This window comes from Pieris napi, chromosome 16 (assembly GCF_905475465.1).
Source record: "Pieris napi chromosome 16, ilPieNapi1.2, whole genome shotgun sequence".
NCBI classification, from domain to species: domain Eukaryota; kingdom Metazoa; phylum Arthropoda; class Insecta; order Lepidoptera; family Pieridae; genus Pieris; species Pieris napi.
Genome location: NC_062249.1, coordinates 3,380,692 through 3,396,810, shown reverse-complemented (window position 1 = coordinate 3,396,810; position 16,119 = coordinate 3,380,692). Strand labels below are relative to the sequence as shown.

At 35.8% G+C, this 16,119-nt stretch overlaps 1 protein-coding gene across 2 annotated transcripts; it reads right to left on the bottom strand.

Annotated features, from left to right (window-relative positions):
* Window positions 1–1,464: 1,464 nt before the first annotated feature.
* Window positions 1,465–9,415, bottom strand: LOC125057455 (SNF-related serine/threonine-protein kinase). 2 transcript variants are annotated; one of them, XM_047661162.1, is made up of 10 exons: window positions 9,160–9,415; window positions 8,751–8,973; window positions 8,381–8,586; window positions 7,960–8,295; window positions 7,225–7,515; window positions 6,385–6,502; window positions 5,349–5,504; window positions 4,633–4,948; window positions 2,328–2,500; window positions 1,465–1,750 (listed from the first exon to the last, which is right to left on the bottom strand). In XM_047661162.1, the coding sequence occupies exons 2-10, from the start codon at window positions 8,958–8,960 to the stop codon at window positions 1,622–1,624; spliced, it is 1,935 nt and encodes a 644-aa protein (XP_047517118.1). In that variant the 5' UTR covers window positions 8,961–8,973; window positions 9,160–9,415; the 3' UTR covers window positions 1,465–1,621. The 2 variants fall into 2 exon arrangements, with proteins under 2 accessions (XP_047517118.1, XP_047517119.1); XM_047661163.1 differs by having other exon boundaries at window positions 2,328–2,497.
* Between the last annotated feature and the right edge of the window lie 6,704 nt (window positions 9,416–16,119).

The window sequence follows — 16,119 nt, the reverse complement described above, 5'->3', positions numbered from 1 at the left end:
TATCTGACAAATTATCGATGGGGCATAGCGAATTTAATGTATCTACACTAATTTCCTACTTTTCAATCACCTGTGGTGATAAAAAAAATCTATTACATTTAACATTTATATAACTCTAACTACACGAATAAACGTTATTATGAAATTTACGTATATTACGAATATATTATGTATTTAAACAATAAAAATTTATAGAAAAATCTCGAAATTATATTGTGCATTAACAAATTTTCTTTATCATGTCTAGATCTAAATTGCGTACATTAAACAATTCAAAATCTTTATAACAGTATAATTACTCACAAGTACTTTTATTGAAACGAAAGAGACAGTTTTAGGTTGACAATACTATGTAGATGAATATAGCGGGAGTTCTATGATAAGAAGCAAAGCACCTACAAAATGTGACAAAAGTTACAAAAATATGGTTTACAATTCTTTTGCAAACCAGAGATTCTATTACAAATAACTGTTATATTGAAGACATAAGCAATAAACTCTAAGACATAAAGCCATAAGGATTGAATCAAAGCTTTTTATTATGGTGATATTCAGAAACGCTAAGGGAGCGTTTAAGTATTACGTCACACAATTTTTGGAGATTATTACCCCCCCCTGTAACGCGCCGTAACGTTTTTCTGTACCCAATAGTAAAACGTTTCGCGACCACCCAGTGACTCTGTTAGTCTAAAAGTTACCATTATGTGGTGTAAAGTACTGGAAAGTCGAAAATAATATTAACAATAACGCGTAATTTAATCCCCACCCCGCATCGTAACGTTTTACACGAGGACCCCCCTCCCCTCCCCCCCTCCCAAAATTCGTTACATAATACTTGAACGCTTCCTAAGTGTGATATATATATACGTCCCCATACGTCAGAAAACGTTTTTGAAATTCAGGAGTCATAGAGTCTGAATTAAGAATCGACGTAATGGTACACGAAAAATGATATATTTTTTTACTTTCATAGCTGAACATCGAATAAAAATATGGCTCTTAGAAATTCATTTATTTTAGTGTAATCAAATGGTTAAAACTCGGTCATCTGATCAAATTAGACGAATAATTTGCGTAGCATGTGTTGGGTATGTTGGAAAGACTTTGTGATTGATAATTCAACAATGAATTAATGGAACCAAGAACTAACTAAACGGTGGGTTTGTGTATGATAAATAATAAATAGATGGGTATGAATTAATGATTAGGCTAGATTTTTTTTAAAGATTTCTAATGATGTCAGATGTAAATCGTGTGTGTGTTTAAGTGTGTTAAAAAATGAACTACCGATGGTAATATATTATAGAATCGAGAATTATCGCTAAATTTTGGCTAGGGGACATTCGAAAGTGCCCCCCCCCCCCCCCCAACTTGACCTTGACTTGACCGTCAAGTCAGTGGGACAATTGTTTAGATTGGAAAAGATGTTACAGTTTGTCAAATATATTTTTGACATACGTAAGCCATACTTAACGATAAATCTCGACTCTGAATCTTCCTTTAAAATCAAAGGAACATTAAGAATTTTGTAGAGTTGTCTATGGTAGAGCAACTCAACATTTAAGTATGTGTAGAATAGTATGGCGTGTTGTGTGTAATGTGCTATATGAATACTTGTAGGCTAGCAGAGGGCATGGAGACGTCTAGCGGCCGGGGAAGGCCTTGCTGCTGCAAGAAGTCTAAGAAAGGGCCTCCCACAGAGTGCTACCAATCCCACCCCGCCCCATCTGGCCCCGCTTGCTTCCTCCACCTATTTATAATTGGATGAAGATGGTGTAAAATTTTACCACTAAAATTTTATCAATTAGAATAAATTTGTTTATATTTCATAGACTATTGGCTTCCAGCGGGAAAAAAATAATTTTTAAACGTTTCTTTATTCCCAATGAATAAGCCTTCTTAACCGAAACATTAAATAACACGTCATGTACTATGTTTTTTGATACTCATACAATTTATTTCACAATCTACTTTATTTAAAAAAAAATCAGTGGCGCTACAACCTCTTTAGGTCTTGGCCTCAGATGTCTGAATCTGTTTCATGATCTTTTTTAAATCTAATAGACAAGTAAGTGATCAGCCTCCAGTGCCTGACACACGCCGTCGACTTTTTGGGTCTAAGACATGTCGGTTTCCTCACGATGTTTTCCTTCACCGTTCGAGCAAATGTTAAATGCGCCCATAGAAAGAAAGTCCATTGGTGCTCAGCCGGGGATCGAACCTATGACCTCAGGTATGAGGGTCGCCCGCTGAAGCCACTAGGCCATCACTACTCTATTATCAATATATATATCAATCTACTTTATTTATCAAAGTTTATATATTACCTCAGCAATCCGGTTAAGAGACCGCGACTCCCGTAGGCGACTTTCCTTCCTGGCGGCTCGTCGCCGTCTACCGGCCGAGTTGCCTCCCCCCCGCGCGTCACCCCCACCTCCGCTGCCGCCACTTCCGCCCCCGCCGCTAGTTGACCCGCTACGTTCTACGCTGCTGCCGCCTGCTAAATAAATAAAGTTAATAATTTAATTCCAACGAGTAATTTATTTTCGCAATGATTCTATCATCAATTCATGTATTGCCTGAAATGTTAGTACTGATGTAGTTTTAGAAAGATATGTAAGAATAAAATTTACTTGGTGTCTAGTACCTATTTGTGTTAGTAATTCTGTCATGAAACGTCTAACATATTTGGTATTTGAGATATTGTGTCATGAAACGTCTAACATATTTGGTATTTGAGATATTGTGTCACGAAACGTCTAACATATTTGGTATTTGAGATATTGTGTCACGAAACGTCTAACATATTTGGTATTTGAGATATTGTGTCACGAAACGTCTAACATATTTGGTATTTGAGATATTGTGTCACGAAACGTCTAACATATTTGGTATTTGAGATATTGTGTCACGAAACGTCTAACATATTTGGTATTTGAGATATTGTGTCATGAAACGTCTAACATATTTGGTATTTGAGATATTGTGTCATGAAACGTCTAACATATTTGGTATTTGAGATATTGTGTCACGAAACGTCTAACATATTTGGTATTTGAGATATTGTGTCATGAAACGTCTAACATATTTGGTATTTGAGATATTGTGTCACGAAACGTCTAACATATTTGGTATTTGAGATATTGTGTCAGGAAACGTCTAACATATTTGGTATTTGAGATATTGTGTCATGAAACGTCTAACATATTTGGTATTTGAGATATTGTGTCAGGAAACGTCTAACATATTTGGTATTTGAGATATTGTGTCATGAAACGTCTAACATATTTGGTATTTGAGATATTGTGTCATGAAACGTCTAACATATTTGGTATTTGAGATATTGTGTCATGAAATGTCTAACATATTTGGTATTTGAGATATTGTGTCATGAAACGTCTAACATTTGGTATTTGAGATATTGTGTCACGAAACGTCTAACATATTTGGTATTTGAGATATTGTGTCACGAAACGTCTAACATATTTGGTATTTGAGATATTGTGTCACGAAACGTCTAACATATTTGGTATTTGACATATTGTGTCACGAAACGTCTAACATATTTGGTATTTGAGATATTGTGTCACGAAACGTCTAACATATTTGGTATTTGAGATATTGTGTCACGAAACGTCTAACATATTTGGTATTTGAGATATTGTGTCACGAAACGTCTAACATATTTGGTATTTGAGATATTGTGTCACGAAACGTCTAACATATTTGGTATTTGAGATATTGTGTCACGAAACGTCTAACATATTTGGTATTTGAGATATTGTGTCATGAAACGTCTAACATATTTGGTATTTGAGATATTGTGTCATGAAACGTCTAACATATTTGGTATTTGAGATATTGTGTCACGAAACGTCTAACATATTTGGTATTTGAGATGTTGTGTCACGAAACGTCTAACATATTTGGTATTTGAGAAGCGTATGGGGGTTGTATACTGAGATTTGAGAGTATACTTGGAGGGGATAAGAGGCATTTACTGTCAATTTTGTAAATAACTTAATTGTATTTTTTTGTGGTTTTATGTTGTTTTTAGTCTGAGTTGGGCCATGCATGGTAAGTAAATAAATAAATATAAATAGGTGATCAGCCTTCTGTGCATGACACCCTCACAGTTGAGAGCACTACTCCCATATAGTTTAAAAAAACTATAAAACACGCTTTTAAAGCACATCAATCGACTCAACCTCCGACTTCGATCACTCGATAGAGGAAAAATATGGCACAGAGCGCCCCACGCTTTTTCACAATAAAACCAGTATTTTTTGTTCATTACCATTTTCAGCCTAAATTAGGAATTATTTTTCACTTTTTAGTTTGATGTGCTTTAAAAGCGTGTTTTATAGTTTTTTTAAACTATATTTATTTTCCACTTTTTAGTCCTAGCAGCAATATGTGTTGTCTCAATATAATCGTATTGCTTTGTGCAAATATTTCATTGTTTTTTCGAGATAAACCTATGAAATTATTATATTGTAGCTGATTCTTTATAAGTGTACAAAGTTTGAATTAAATCAGTCCGTTTAAAGTGGGTCAAAATCGAGTCCGAAGGAGTACATACATACATACAGGTGAAGCTAATATAAAGCGTGTAAAAATAAATTTGCTCACTAGCATGTGCGCTATGCGTCCTTGCTGGTCGCGCCCCTCTCTCCTGACTATCACTAGAGTCGTCATGGGAGTCCCGTCGCGGGCGCTCCACCAACGGTTCCACGTGCTCTGGAGCCCTCTTCTTCTTCTCCGAGTCGTCGTCAGAGAGGTCTGACGATGAACAGGAGCCTGTTCGAGGTCGTCTTCGGCGACATTCAATGCGTTGCCTTCTTGCGGGAGGTGGTGCCGGTGGAGCCCTGGCGGCACTTTCCACCACTGACACCGTATCTTGTGCTATACTAAGACGAGCGGTTGTCACACCGTCGTCTAGATTCACCTAAAAGTAGGTAACTTATGTATTCCCATGTTCTTAAAGTAGCCAATTTCTTCTATTTTGGCCTATCAATAAATATTCGGCGTTTTACGTAATAAACAGTTTAACAACAGAAAGCCATAATGAAATAGGAAGTGGTGACGGAAGAATTTCAATATATTAAACTTTATTTTACTATTAAAATTATTTTAATGCAGTTATAATAATTTATATATTTAAATGTATGAAAAGTGAATAAATATGATTACAATTGGTATTCAGAATATAAAAACTTTTTAACAGATATAAGATGATTTTTATATTTTTTTTTGCTTAACTGCAATTGGGGTCGGTTAATAAGTAATCGATTTTTAATTGTAATAAAGATTATAAGATTTTAAAAATCCATAATAATCAGTATTACCTTAGTAAGATTATCAGCAAGCTGCGCAGGTCTAGCTAACTGCAGACGTCCTTCAGAGCGAGAGCCGCGTCGTGAGTCCTGCGCACGCGCCGGTCCGCACACCGATGTCTCTTCATCGTCATCCTCTTCGCGGACTATACTGCACTTGCGGGACCTCTGTAACATAAACTATTTATTATTATAATACACCACAAGTATACATATTCAGATGAGAAAAGAAAATCTCTTAAATCTATACGTATACGTTAGTCTAGAACCACTGGTTCGATCATTTTTTTTTGTCCTTGTCAGACATTCTGGGTATACGATACAAAAGAAGGAGACAACGATCAATAGGAGCGGGGCATGAAAATTTTACTTAACAACATATACCCAATTGTGGGGAAATATTTCAATTTTTCATAATAAAAATCATGTATTATGGAATAAAAAATTTTGACGGTAAACAAAAGGTATGTTTATCTATTATACTATTCAATTCAATCTAATAAAAAATAAATTTGTCTTTTTGTTGGAAATATGACAAAAATAATATTTGCCACTTTTATAATAATTTGTAGAGCTTTTGTGTGTATAAAATATAAGATCAATCACCCCTTTTATAATAAAACTAAGATAAAACAGACCCGTGTATACCTCCTTTAGCCTAAAGGAGGGTATACACAGGTATTTTTTATTTAAATTGCTTCCAAACAATTGCCTAATTGGATCATACCACTTTCATATAAATAAATTACACTTTAAAGTGTTAGTCACTAGATGCAGGCGTCCCGTGCGTCAATGGAATCGTCAATCAAAACAATTTGAGGTTATACATTTTGTTTAAAAGCTTTTATACTTGAATTTAAAAATACCACCACTGGCAAATATAATTGCTTTTATTTGAATGATTGTTTAACGATTATCTTGTCAAATTTAGTAAATAAGGACAAAGCCACGAACGGAATTTAAGGAATTTAAACAATTGAGATTTATTTAAGAAAGTAAAATTTCAGAAGTCTTAAATCTGCTGAATGGACCATAGGTTAATACACACCGGAGGAGCATCCTGTGGGGTCCGCGGCGCAGAAGGCAATTGAGGTGGGGCGAGTAGGCCACGCCCACGAGACACGCCCAGTGCTTCAGGTCGCCGGACATTTTGCCTCGCTTCTTGCCTATAACGGATTTATTTCAAATAATTAACATCTAATTAAACAACAAAAGTTTTGTATTAGAGAATTAGTAAACTTGAACAATAACATAAATTAACCCTTTTTAGGTCTGGGCCTCAGATTAGGTGTTTCATGATTATTTGTCAATCTACTAGGCATGTAGGTGATCAGCCTCCTGTGCCCGATTCACGACTTTTTACGTCTGAGGCAAGCCGGTTCCTCACAATGTTTTTCTTCACCGTTCGAGCATGCGGTCAGGTTCGAACCTGCAACCTCAGGGAAGAGAGTCGCACGTTGAAGCCACTAGGCCAATTCTGCTCTAAATATTCAATTAATATTACAATTTTTTTTTACAAAAATATAATTTATCTTCTATATAAACTAGCTCCTAAAAAATGTATTTTGTTTAATTAGTGGCGACAAGCTATTATATGTAGTGAAATATAAACCAGTAATTGTTTTAAACCAGCAAATTCTTTGATGTTATAAAAAAATATATAGCATTTTTATAAAAATCTAATATATAAAATTCTCGTGTCGCGGTGTTTGTGGTTAAACTCCTCCGAAACGGCTCGACCGATTCTCATGAAATTTTGTGTGCATATTGAGTATGTCTGAGAATCGGACAACATCTATTTTTCATCCCCCTAAATGTTAAGGGTAGTCCACCCATAAATATTGTTTTTTATTTTTAGATATTTTTTTTAATTAGTTCTTAAAATTACCTTTTCGATCTAAGTTGTCTCTCGGCAAGCAGGTAATATGTAGCAGTTATGTGATTGTATTCATTTTTTTCTAATTCCTCTATAATTCTTTCCTTTGATGCTATATCTCCATCTACCATTATTTGAATGATGGATTGACGATCTTCTTCAGTCAAATCCTGTTTTGTAACTAAAGGAGCATCAAAGTCCTCTACTGTCACTCCTTCCCCAACGGTTACCCAGGGATCAGCGGCAATTTCTGATAAGGTAGCTCGTTTTTCTGGCTCTCTAACTAACATTCTTCCTATTAACCTAAAATTAAAAATGTAAATTTTTTTCTGTTATTTTGTTAAAGCTGTTAACTGTTCTTGATTTCTCTTCCTCAATTTAAAATCTGCTACTTATTGTATTTAAAGTATTGTTTGATAAAGTTGAATCTATTAAGTCATTTATTTTATTTAAACTTCTTAGTTGTATCAAGTTAAGTTAGTTACTTCCATAATAATGAGTTAAAAAAAAAATTGTTTCACTGAGAAACAAAGCTAGGAGCTCCATCCATCATACATGCTTTCAATACCCCAATGGAGCACAATTCCAGAACTCTATAATACATTAAGTATAAAAGTATAGTAAAAGTAGTGAAGGCACATTTATGTATCTATTTCATTATTAACTTTAAAGGCAAGGTAGGGATCAGCCTACAGCGATATGAAAGCTTTATGCATAATTAGACATTATCTTACAGCATTAAATTACCTTTTACATGAGTTTGAGATATTCGGTGGTATAGTATATTTACAGTCCATTATCATAGTCAAAGTTTCACTATCGTTAGCTTCTTGGAATGGTGCTTGACCACATACCAACATGTAAAGAATAACACCAAGTGACCACACGTCTACTGCAGGTGCATCATAAGAATCTCCAAGCAGTATTTCTGGTGCTGAGTAAGCTAAAGAACCACAGGAAGTTTCTAGTTTTTGTCCTGGACAAAACTTATTACTAAAACCAAAATCAGTCAATTTCACTACACCTAACTTTTCAAAAAACACTACATTCTCAGGCTTCAAATCCCGATGCACAACATGTAATCTGAAAATAATAATATCATAAATGTACAAACAAATAAACAAAATGTTACAAAACAAAAATTTAAGTAAACAGTTTTATGTCTTACCTATGGCAATATGAGATTGCACGAACAATTTGGCGAAAGTAGTCACGAGCAAGAGATTCTGATAAACCAGATTCATGCCTCATGATATAGTCATATAAATCTCCTCCGTCACCTAGCTCTAATATCAAATAAAGCTTGGTTTGTGTGTCTATTACTTCGTAGAGCCTTACAACATTTGGATGCTGTACTAATTTCATACATCGAACCTGTAATTCAAGGTTTATTTGACATCTAAGATTCACATAAACTGTTATGGACCAAAATTCAGCCCCAATTATATATATTTCATTCAATTGTCAAGTTGCACCATTTCTCTTACCTAACAAGACATAATAATAATCATCATAATCATAATAACGTGATAGCTCACCTCCTGAAATAAATGTGATTTTGAAACTTCATCCAACTTGCTCTTATCTATAACTTTTACAGCCACTTTCTCCCCAGTGAATACGTGTCTGGCTAACTTCACCACAGCAAAATGACCAGATCCTAGAGTATCCAGCAAGTCATATAATCCAGCAATTTTGGCATCGTAAGAACCAACTCCACCAGCAACAATACCTCCAGTGTTATTCATATTTAGGTGTTTTCTGTAATACAGAAAATGAGTATCTAAGATGAATTATTAGGTTACATTTTTTTTGTTTACAAAAATAACTGATAAATAATTATGTCTCTTTCGAAAGAGGTTGGTTGTAATGATAAAATAAATATTGATTAACGCAGTGTTTAATAATTTCAGATAAGTCTTTCAAAGATGACTATTGACTACTTACGTGATAAATATATATTTTAAAAACTATTCATAGATCATTTACATTGAAATAAACGCAGAGCTTATGTTTGAAAACTGTAAACGTAGTTTCAATTTAACACCACAGTAAGTAATAAATGCATTACGAAAATTATATATCATTGCATTTGTTTCAAATTTTTACTAGCTGAACTCCGAATGCAAAAAGATAACTTAAACCTATATTTCGATAGCAAACTATTTCGCCATTTCTTAATTCTCAAAATGAAAATTAAAAACACAGATAATTTATTAACTGTTTACTCTATTCAGAAATCACAACTCACAATTTTATATGACTTAATATTCTGTGTAATATCATTTATAATTTCTAGTATTGTCTTTGACTAACATAACTTATGTTCATTTGAATAAAACACTATTTTGACCGGATTGAAGTTATGTATTATTAAAATTATGTTAAATAGTTGTAAATTTATAATAATACATAACTTCAATCCGGTCAAAATAGTGTTTTATTCAAATTTATAATTTCTGTAGTAATAATTCATAGACAAAACCTATTGATAATCGATAGAACTAAAATATATCTTTATATATATAATTCTTCTGTGAGTGTGTATGTCACTGAACTTCTCTCAAACGACTGGACCGATTTTGATGAAATTTTTTGTGTCTGTTCAATCGGATCTGGGAATGGTTTAGATTCACAAATCAGCCCGCCAGATGGCGCTGCAGTGCTACTTTCATACTTTGCTTTACTAATTGCTTGAAATATCATGCAGGACAACGTGTCGGGTCCACTAGTTACATATATAATTAAATACAGCACATTTATGAGAAAAAAACAAAATAAGATTGATTTGTTGACTTTATGTTTAGAGTTTTTGTACTAATTAAATAGAACAAAAACATATATTGTAAAAAAGAGGCTGTGTAGAAATCAAACGTTTGGATGTCGATTTAAAGTCTATGCAGGGTTAATATGTGTTAGTCGGACTAATATAGATAAAGGAAAACAAAAACATATTATATAAACATACAGCCTAGCTTCAATGCAAAAAAAGTTTAAAGCCTATGATCGACGGGCGAGTAAGACCGTGGTTTTAAATACCGACGAACCTGGCTCGCGGCTCGTTGGTGCTGATCGATTAGCAAGCAAAACAGTCGCAAACATGTCTTGTTCCGAGTCTGCAGTCTTGTATTATCTCGCCATAGGATAAATAAATTTTATGTTTTAATTTTTTTTTTGTTTAGTTTTTTATTTATTTTAATTTTTAATGAATTTTTTTCTTAATATCGGTTATATCCGAGTTTGGTTCATATTTTTGACGTGATAACGTCTTTAAAATCGTTTTAGTCGGGTGACATGTTCAGAAACTTGTGTCACACCAAAACCTCACGAGCGCGATCGCAGGTATAACGAGAGAGAGACGGACCGATCTCCCGTCTCATCTCGAGCGCTGCCAGTCATTCCGTGAATGTATGAAGAAAAATGTATATCATAGTCGATAAGTAAACTTGTCATTTTACACCCGAAATTTATCATCAAAAGTGTGAATAAAACGATAGATGTAATTTAAAATTTGAAAAAATTGTTATCTTCATTAATTCCTTACTTCCCAAAAACTTATATCACCAATAAGACGTTATCACGTAAACATCTCGATCGTAAACCTACTTTACAAACAACCAATATTTTTTTTTGCAATATCCACGAGTTTATTATATGCTGCAAGCCTATTTGCTTTGTTTTTATACTCGCTTGATTTAGTTTGCCATAAACAGGGACAGTCTCGAAAGACATTTATAAATTGTATTATAAAATCGTGGCTGCAAGTACGAAGACCCATTATTGTGACACAGACTGAGCACGCACGAAAAATAAGGTCATAAAGAAGTTTCACTTCTTACGTGTTTACACCTAGTATACGCACACATTTTTATTAGTATTAATATCATTGTTATCGTTATTATGTGTTCCGTTTGACGTCCGAGGTCCATTATGAGAGTACATCGTTTCCTTTTCCGCCCAAATCGCTAGTATCCGACCTTTTCCCACCACGTGACACCGCCGCCAGCGCCCAGCGTTTGAAACTGGAACTAACTTTTTATCGCGCTAAAGCAAGCCGCCAGAGTTCTTGTTCATTGTTGCGTCGTTTTTCGTCTTGCACAGTCGCTAGTGCACACTTAAAAACGAATCAGTATATTCAAAGTTATATCGACCTAAAATTTATTTTCAAAGTGGAAATAATTATTTCGTAAAATGGTTAACTCGGTTTTCACGTTAAAAATATAAAATGGCTAATGAAAGTGCTAAAATCGGTGTAAATGTGTTGGCTACGCGGTCAAACGTGCCTCACCCGCGCTTTACAAGGCCGTCTCATATCATGGGAGATATTGTCTCTGCAAGTTCTGACAAGCCGAGTTCTTCGCAAAGTTCGAGTACGAGTGAAGAGGATGAAGAACCGCCGCCACAGCAGTAATTCACGTGATTATTCTCAGGTTTGAGCAATTGTCGCAGTAATTGGTGAGTCACCTTAATAATACTTTTTTACAATTATGCTGCGTCGTCTAGCATGTTACATAAAGTGACCGAATCTAATAATGCAAACCTACACGACCCTTTTTTGAACCATGCGGCTGTAATTAATGAGATTGCTCATTTAGACGTGTCGGTTCAAGAACCTCCGAGTTATAAATTATAATATTAATTTCAATGCAGAGGTTTTTACATTTCTGATTTGAACTGTGTACGTTATATTGATATACCTACAAAAGAAATACGTTGCTTTTCCTGCTTTTACCGATTTAAAAATGAGTTTATCAATAAAGCGTTACGTAGCGTTTTAGTGGTCTTCAGTCGAACGCGGTTCTTAATTTAAATTCTATACATAATAAATTGCAAGAATGTTTTGGTCAAACTTTAAAAACATGTTATAGAAGATTTAGATAAAATTCCCACCCCTCTTCGGAGTACATGTTTAATCCTGAAAAATTATCTAAATATTTACAAAATGTTGGTAGTATTGTCAAAATTGACAGAATTCGCGGGTACCAATCTAAAACAATACGCGTTAAATCACGCATACGTTTTTAATCGCCTGTAGCTTCAACGTCTCAGGTTAGTCAAAAGCCCTTTCTTGGTAACCGATACAACTCAAAACAAGGACAACAGAGTCACAACTTCGATGATCACGAAAATAAAAAATGTGAGCCGTCACGGGACGCCTGGCAGATGTGAAACATCGACATTATTTTGTTAAAATAACGATGACTATTTATTGAATAAACATTTATTTTCATTTAAATACAAAAATTTACGAATTTATTTCAAAACGTGACTACTTAATTCGTTTAATCAGTGACTTCGAAATACACCGTACACACTACTGCATATAGACTGTATATATACCATCATATAGCGTGGCATCGCCACGGCATTTGTCGCCACACCAGAAATCGGTTTTACGTGCGGTTATAGATGTTTCACATCAAAAGGGGGGACGCAAATATAACAATCCAAATAAATACCAACATAAGTGACTCGATGGGCTTTTCGGGCGGATGTTTAAGGAACTATCACAAAAATTGGGTGAAATTAAAACCTCCTTTTTCCATTCTAAAATTAATAACCTCCGCTCGAATAACTTTCAATCGAAAACCGCTATTAGTACTGTCCTAAATCCTAAAAAAGTTGCAAACACCTGTTTCAACTTCGATTTCCTTGGAAATACATACCATGATTCGAGACCATATACTGGAGCCAGCACCGCTGACTCCGTCGTTCATATCTATCATATCATATCGTTCATATTTCATAATAACGAAAAACGGAAAAAATCGAGTCATTTTCAGCCTAAAATCTTTAAATCGGTTCATGAAACCAGAACCTTTTCATCTGTTTCATCACCACCAAATGCCAAATTTCCTACAAAAAGGCGATTGGATGGTGAAGCTGGATCACAGGCAATCCTACTATCATGTACCGATTTCCCTCGAACATCGTTGCTTTCTGCGTATCAGTTACGAGGGAAGGCTCCTTCAATTGACTTGTCTACCTATTGGGTTGGCCATAGCTCCGAAAATGTTTGCTTCGGTGACAAATTGGACAGCCGAGCTATAACGCCGTCAGGGCTTAAGAGTGATCGTTTTCTTGAACGATTACTTACTGGTCCACTAGGACAGAACAGTTCTTAACTCCCAGGTTCTCGTAGCCATGACCTTTTTGAAGAACCTGGGCTGGGCCATAAATCGAGAGAAGTCGATATGCACTCCAACGAGGTCGATCGATTTTCTGGGTATCACGTGGGACACACTATCAAATGCAAAGTCCTTACCCGTAAAAAGTTATCAAAATTCGTCAGTGCCTGATAACACGCTTGTCAGCCGGCAAATTGGACCCTCAAGCAGGCCCAACGCCTCTTAGGGTATCTCAATTTTGCGACCTTCATCACCCACCGGGGAAGGTTGCGTTGCCGAACGCTGCAGCGACACAGCAATGCATTTAGGAGAGCTCCTCTTTGCCCGAGTTCTCTTGCAGAGGTGAATCAGGACGTGATATGGTGTTTGCACAACCTCAGTCACAAAACACCGATTCACTTCAAAACAAGGCATGTGAATTACATTGTCACCGATGCCTCGGATCTACAATGGGGAGCGCTAATCAACAACAAACCCCTGAATGGTTCTTGGACTCAAAGTCAGATTGAGTGGCATTGCAATTTAAAGGAGATGCACGCTGTGGTAGCAGCAATCTCTTTGACATCCGAAGTCCTAAAGAACTCGATGGTAATCCTGCAAAGCGACAGCAAAACTGTTGTATCGTACATAAAAAACGAAGGAGGAACAAGGTCCCAAATGCTGTTAAAATTGACAAAAGATCTTCTGGCACTGACGGACAGTTTGAATATTGTACTTATCCCTCACTTCCTTGCCGGGAATGTACAACGTGGAAGCCGATTACCTCTCGCGCAATCGCAGGGGCACCGAATGGCATCTCTTGAAAGAGGCAACCACGGACATATTCAGACGATGGGGAACCCCCGAAATAGATCTTTTCGCGTCACGAGAGGCTCTTGTCGTGGCAAGTTATGTGTCGCTAGGCTTATTAGACTCCAACACTTGCTTCACCACGCCTTCAGTAAATGCTGGCGATACGATCTAGCGTGGATATTTCCACCGCCAGTGCCTCTACCTCGAGTGCTGCACCATCTCAACTTATCCCAAGGGAAGTTCATAATAATAGCACCCAGGTGGAGGAAGCCTTTTTGGCGCCCGGATTTGAAAGGCCGAGCACTTGCACCCTCGCTACCAATACGAAATCTAAACAAAACCCTGATAAATACCGTAACGGGTCAACCTCCTCCTCAAGGGCAGAAATTACAGTTGGAAGCGTGGCTGATTTTGGCTTCAAAACACGAGACGAAAAAACAACTTATTTCGTCGTGTTTGAGAGCTTCAACAAGGAAAACATATGCCCCTATTTGGTATAAATGGGTAAATTGGTGTCAACATAGTAATATAAACTGTCGATTCCCGGCTCCTCCTGATGTAGCTAGATTCTTAGCAAACCTATTTATAAAGGATCATCTGGCATAGATATCTATATATCTAAATCTATTATCTAAATAGATCTATATCTATTTTAGTTCACAAATCTGACATAGCATCAATTTGTGAGGCTCAAGGCGATGTTAAAATTTTATCTAATAAATTAGTAAAACATATCCTTAAAGCGCTAGCTCAATCCTATCTATAGCTAGACCAATCGCGCAGTAATTGCCAGTATGGGAAGCGGGGAAAGTTATAAATTATTTGAAAAGCCTAAAACTAGATGAGCAAAATTTATTTCATAGCTCGAAACACACAGCCACAATAATTTTATTGGCTTCTGGGCATAGAGTTCATGATTTGACTCTCTTGCTTTTTCGAGCCTCAGCATTTTATTGATAACGGTGATTCCATCACTTCGCATCCGGGTTTCGGTTTTAAAACAGATACAGGAACGTATAGACAGTCAAGTTGGACGTTTTTATCGTGCCCGGAGAAGCATCTAAATCCCTTATTTTGGCTTAGGACACTCATAACTGTCTCTAATAATAGATGAGGCTCCTTGACAAATTTGTTTATTACAACCAGATATCCTGTAAGACCAGCTACGCCCACAATTTTTGGGGGCTGGGTCAAGAAACCCCTTTTGGAATCAGGTATCGAAGCATCTCGGGGTACTTGATCAGCTGTTGCTTCGCTAAATTGTTTTAGAAACATAAATGATATTCTTGGTTAGGTAAATTGGCGTCATGAAAGTACATTAAAGATATATTATTGTCGAAATCTAGATAATAATAGTCAGAATGCTGAGACTCAATCAGAAGTCTCTTTCTCAGTACTTTCGGCCGCTTAATGATTAGCCAAGTATTCTACTTCATTATAAACAATACAATTTTTGTTATTATGTTTATTAAATGATGCTAAAGCTTAGGCTTTAATTAGCTTGTATTGTTTATTTCATCATGATTCTATCGGATATAAATAATTCAAATCACATTGTTGCGTTTTTTAGTTATTAATATATAACTTTACAAGCCACCAGGAGATAACAAACACGTCTCTCATAATGGACCTCGGACGTCAAACGGAACACATAATATAGAAATTTTACCTAAAAATAAAATTTGTATTATGTTTCCTAAGACGTCCGAGGTCCAAACAAGCTCTTCCTGGTTCTCTTATTATGAGACAAACAATGAACAAGAACTCTGGCGGCTTGCTTTAGCGCGATAAAAAGTTAGTTCCAGTTTCAAACGCTGGGCGCTGGCGGCGGTGTCACGTGGTGGGAAAAGGTCGGATACTAGCGATTTGGGCGGAAAAGGAAACGATGTACTCTCATAATGGACCTCGGACGTCTTAGGAAACATAATACAAATTTTATTTTTAGGTAAAATTTCTATATTATATATTTTTGTTACCAATGGCTTCG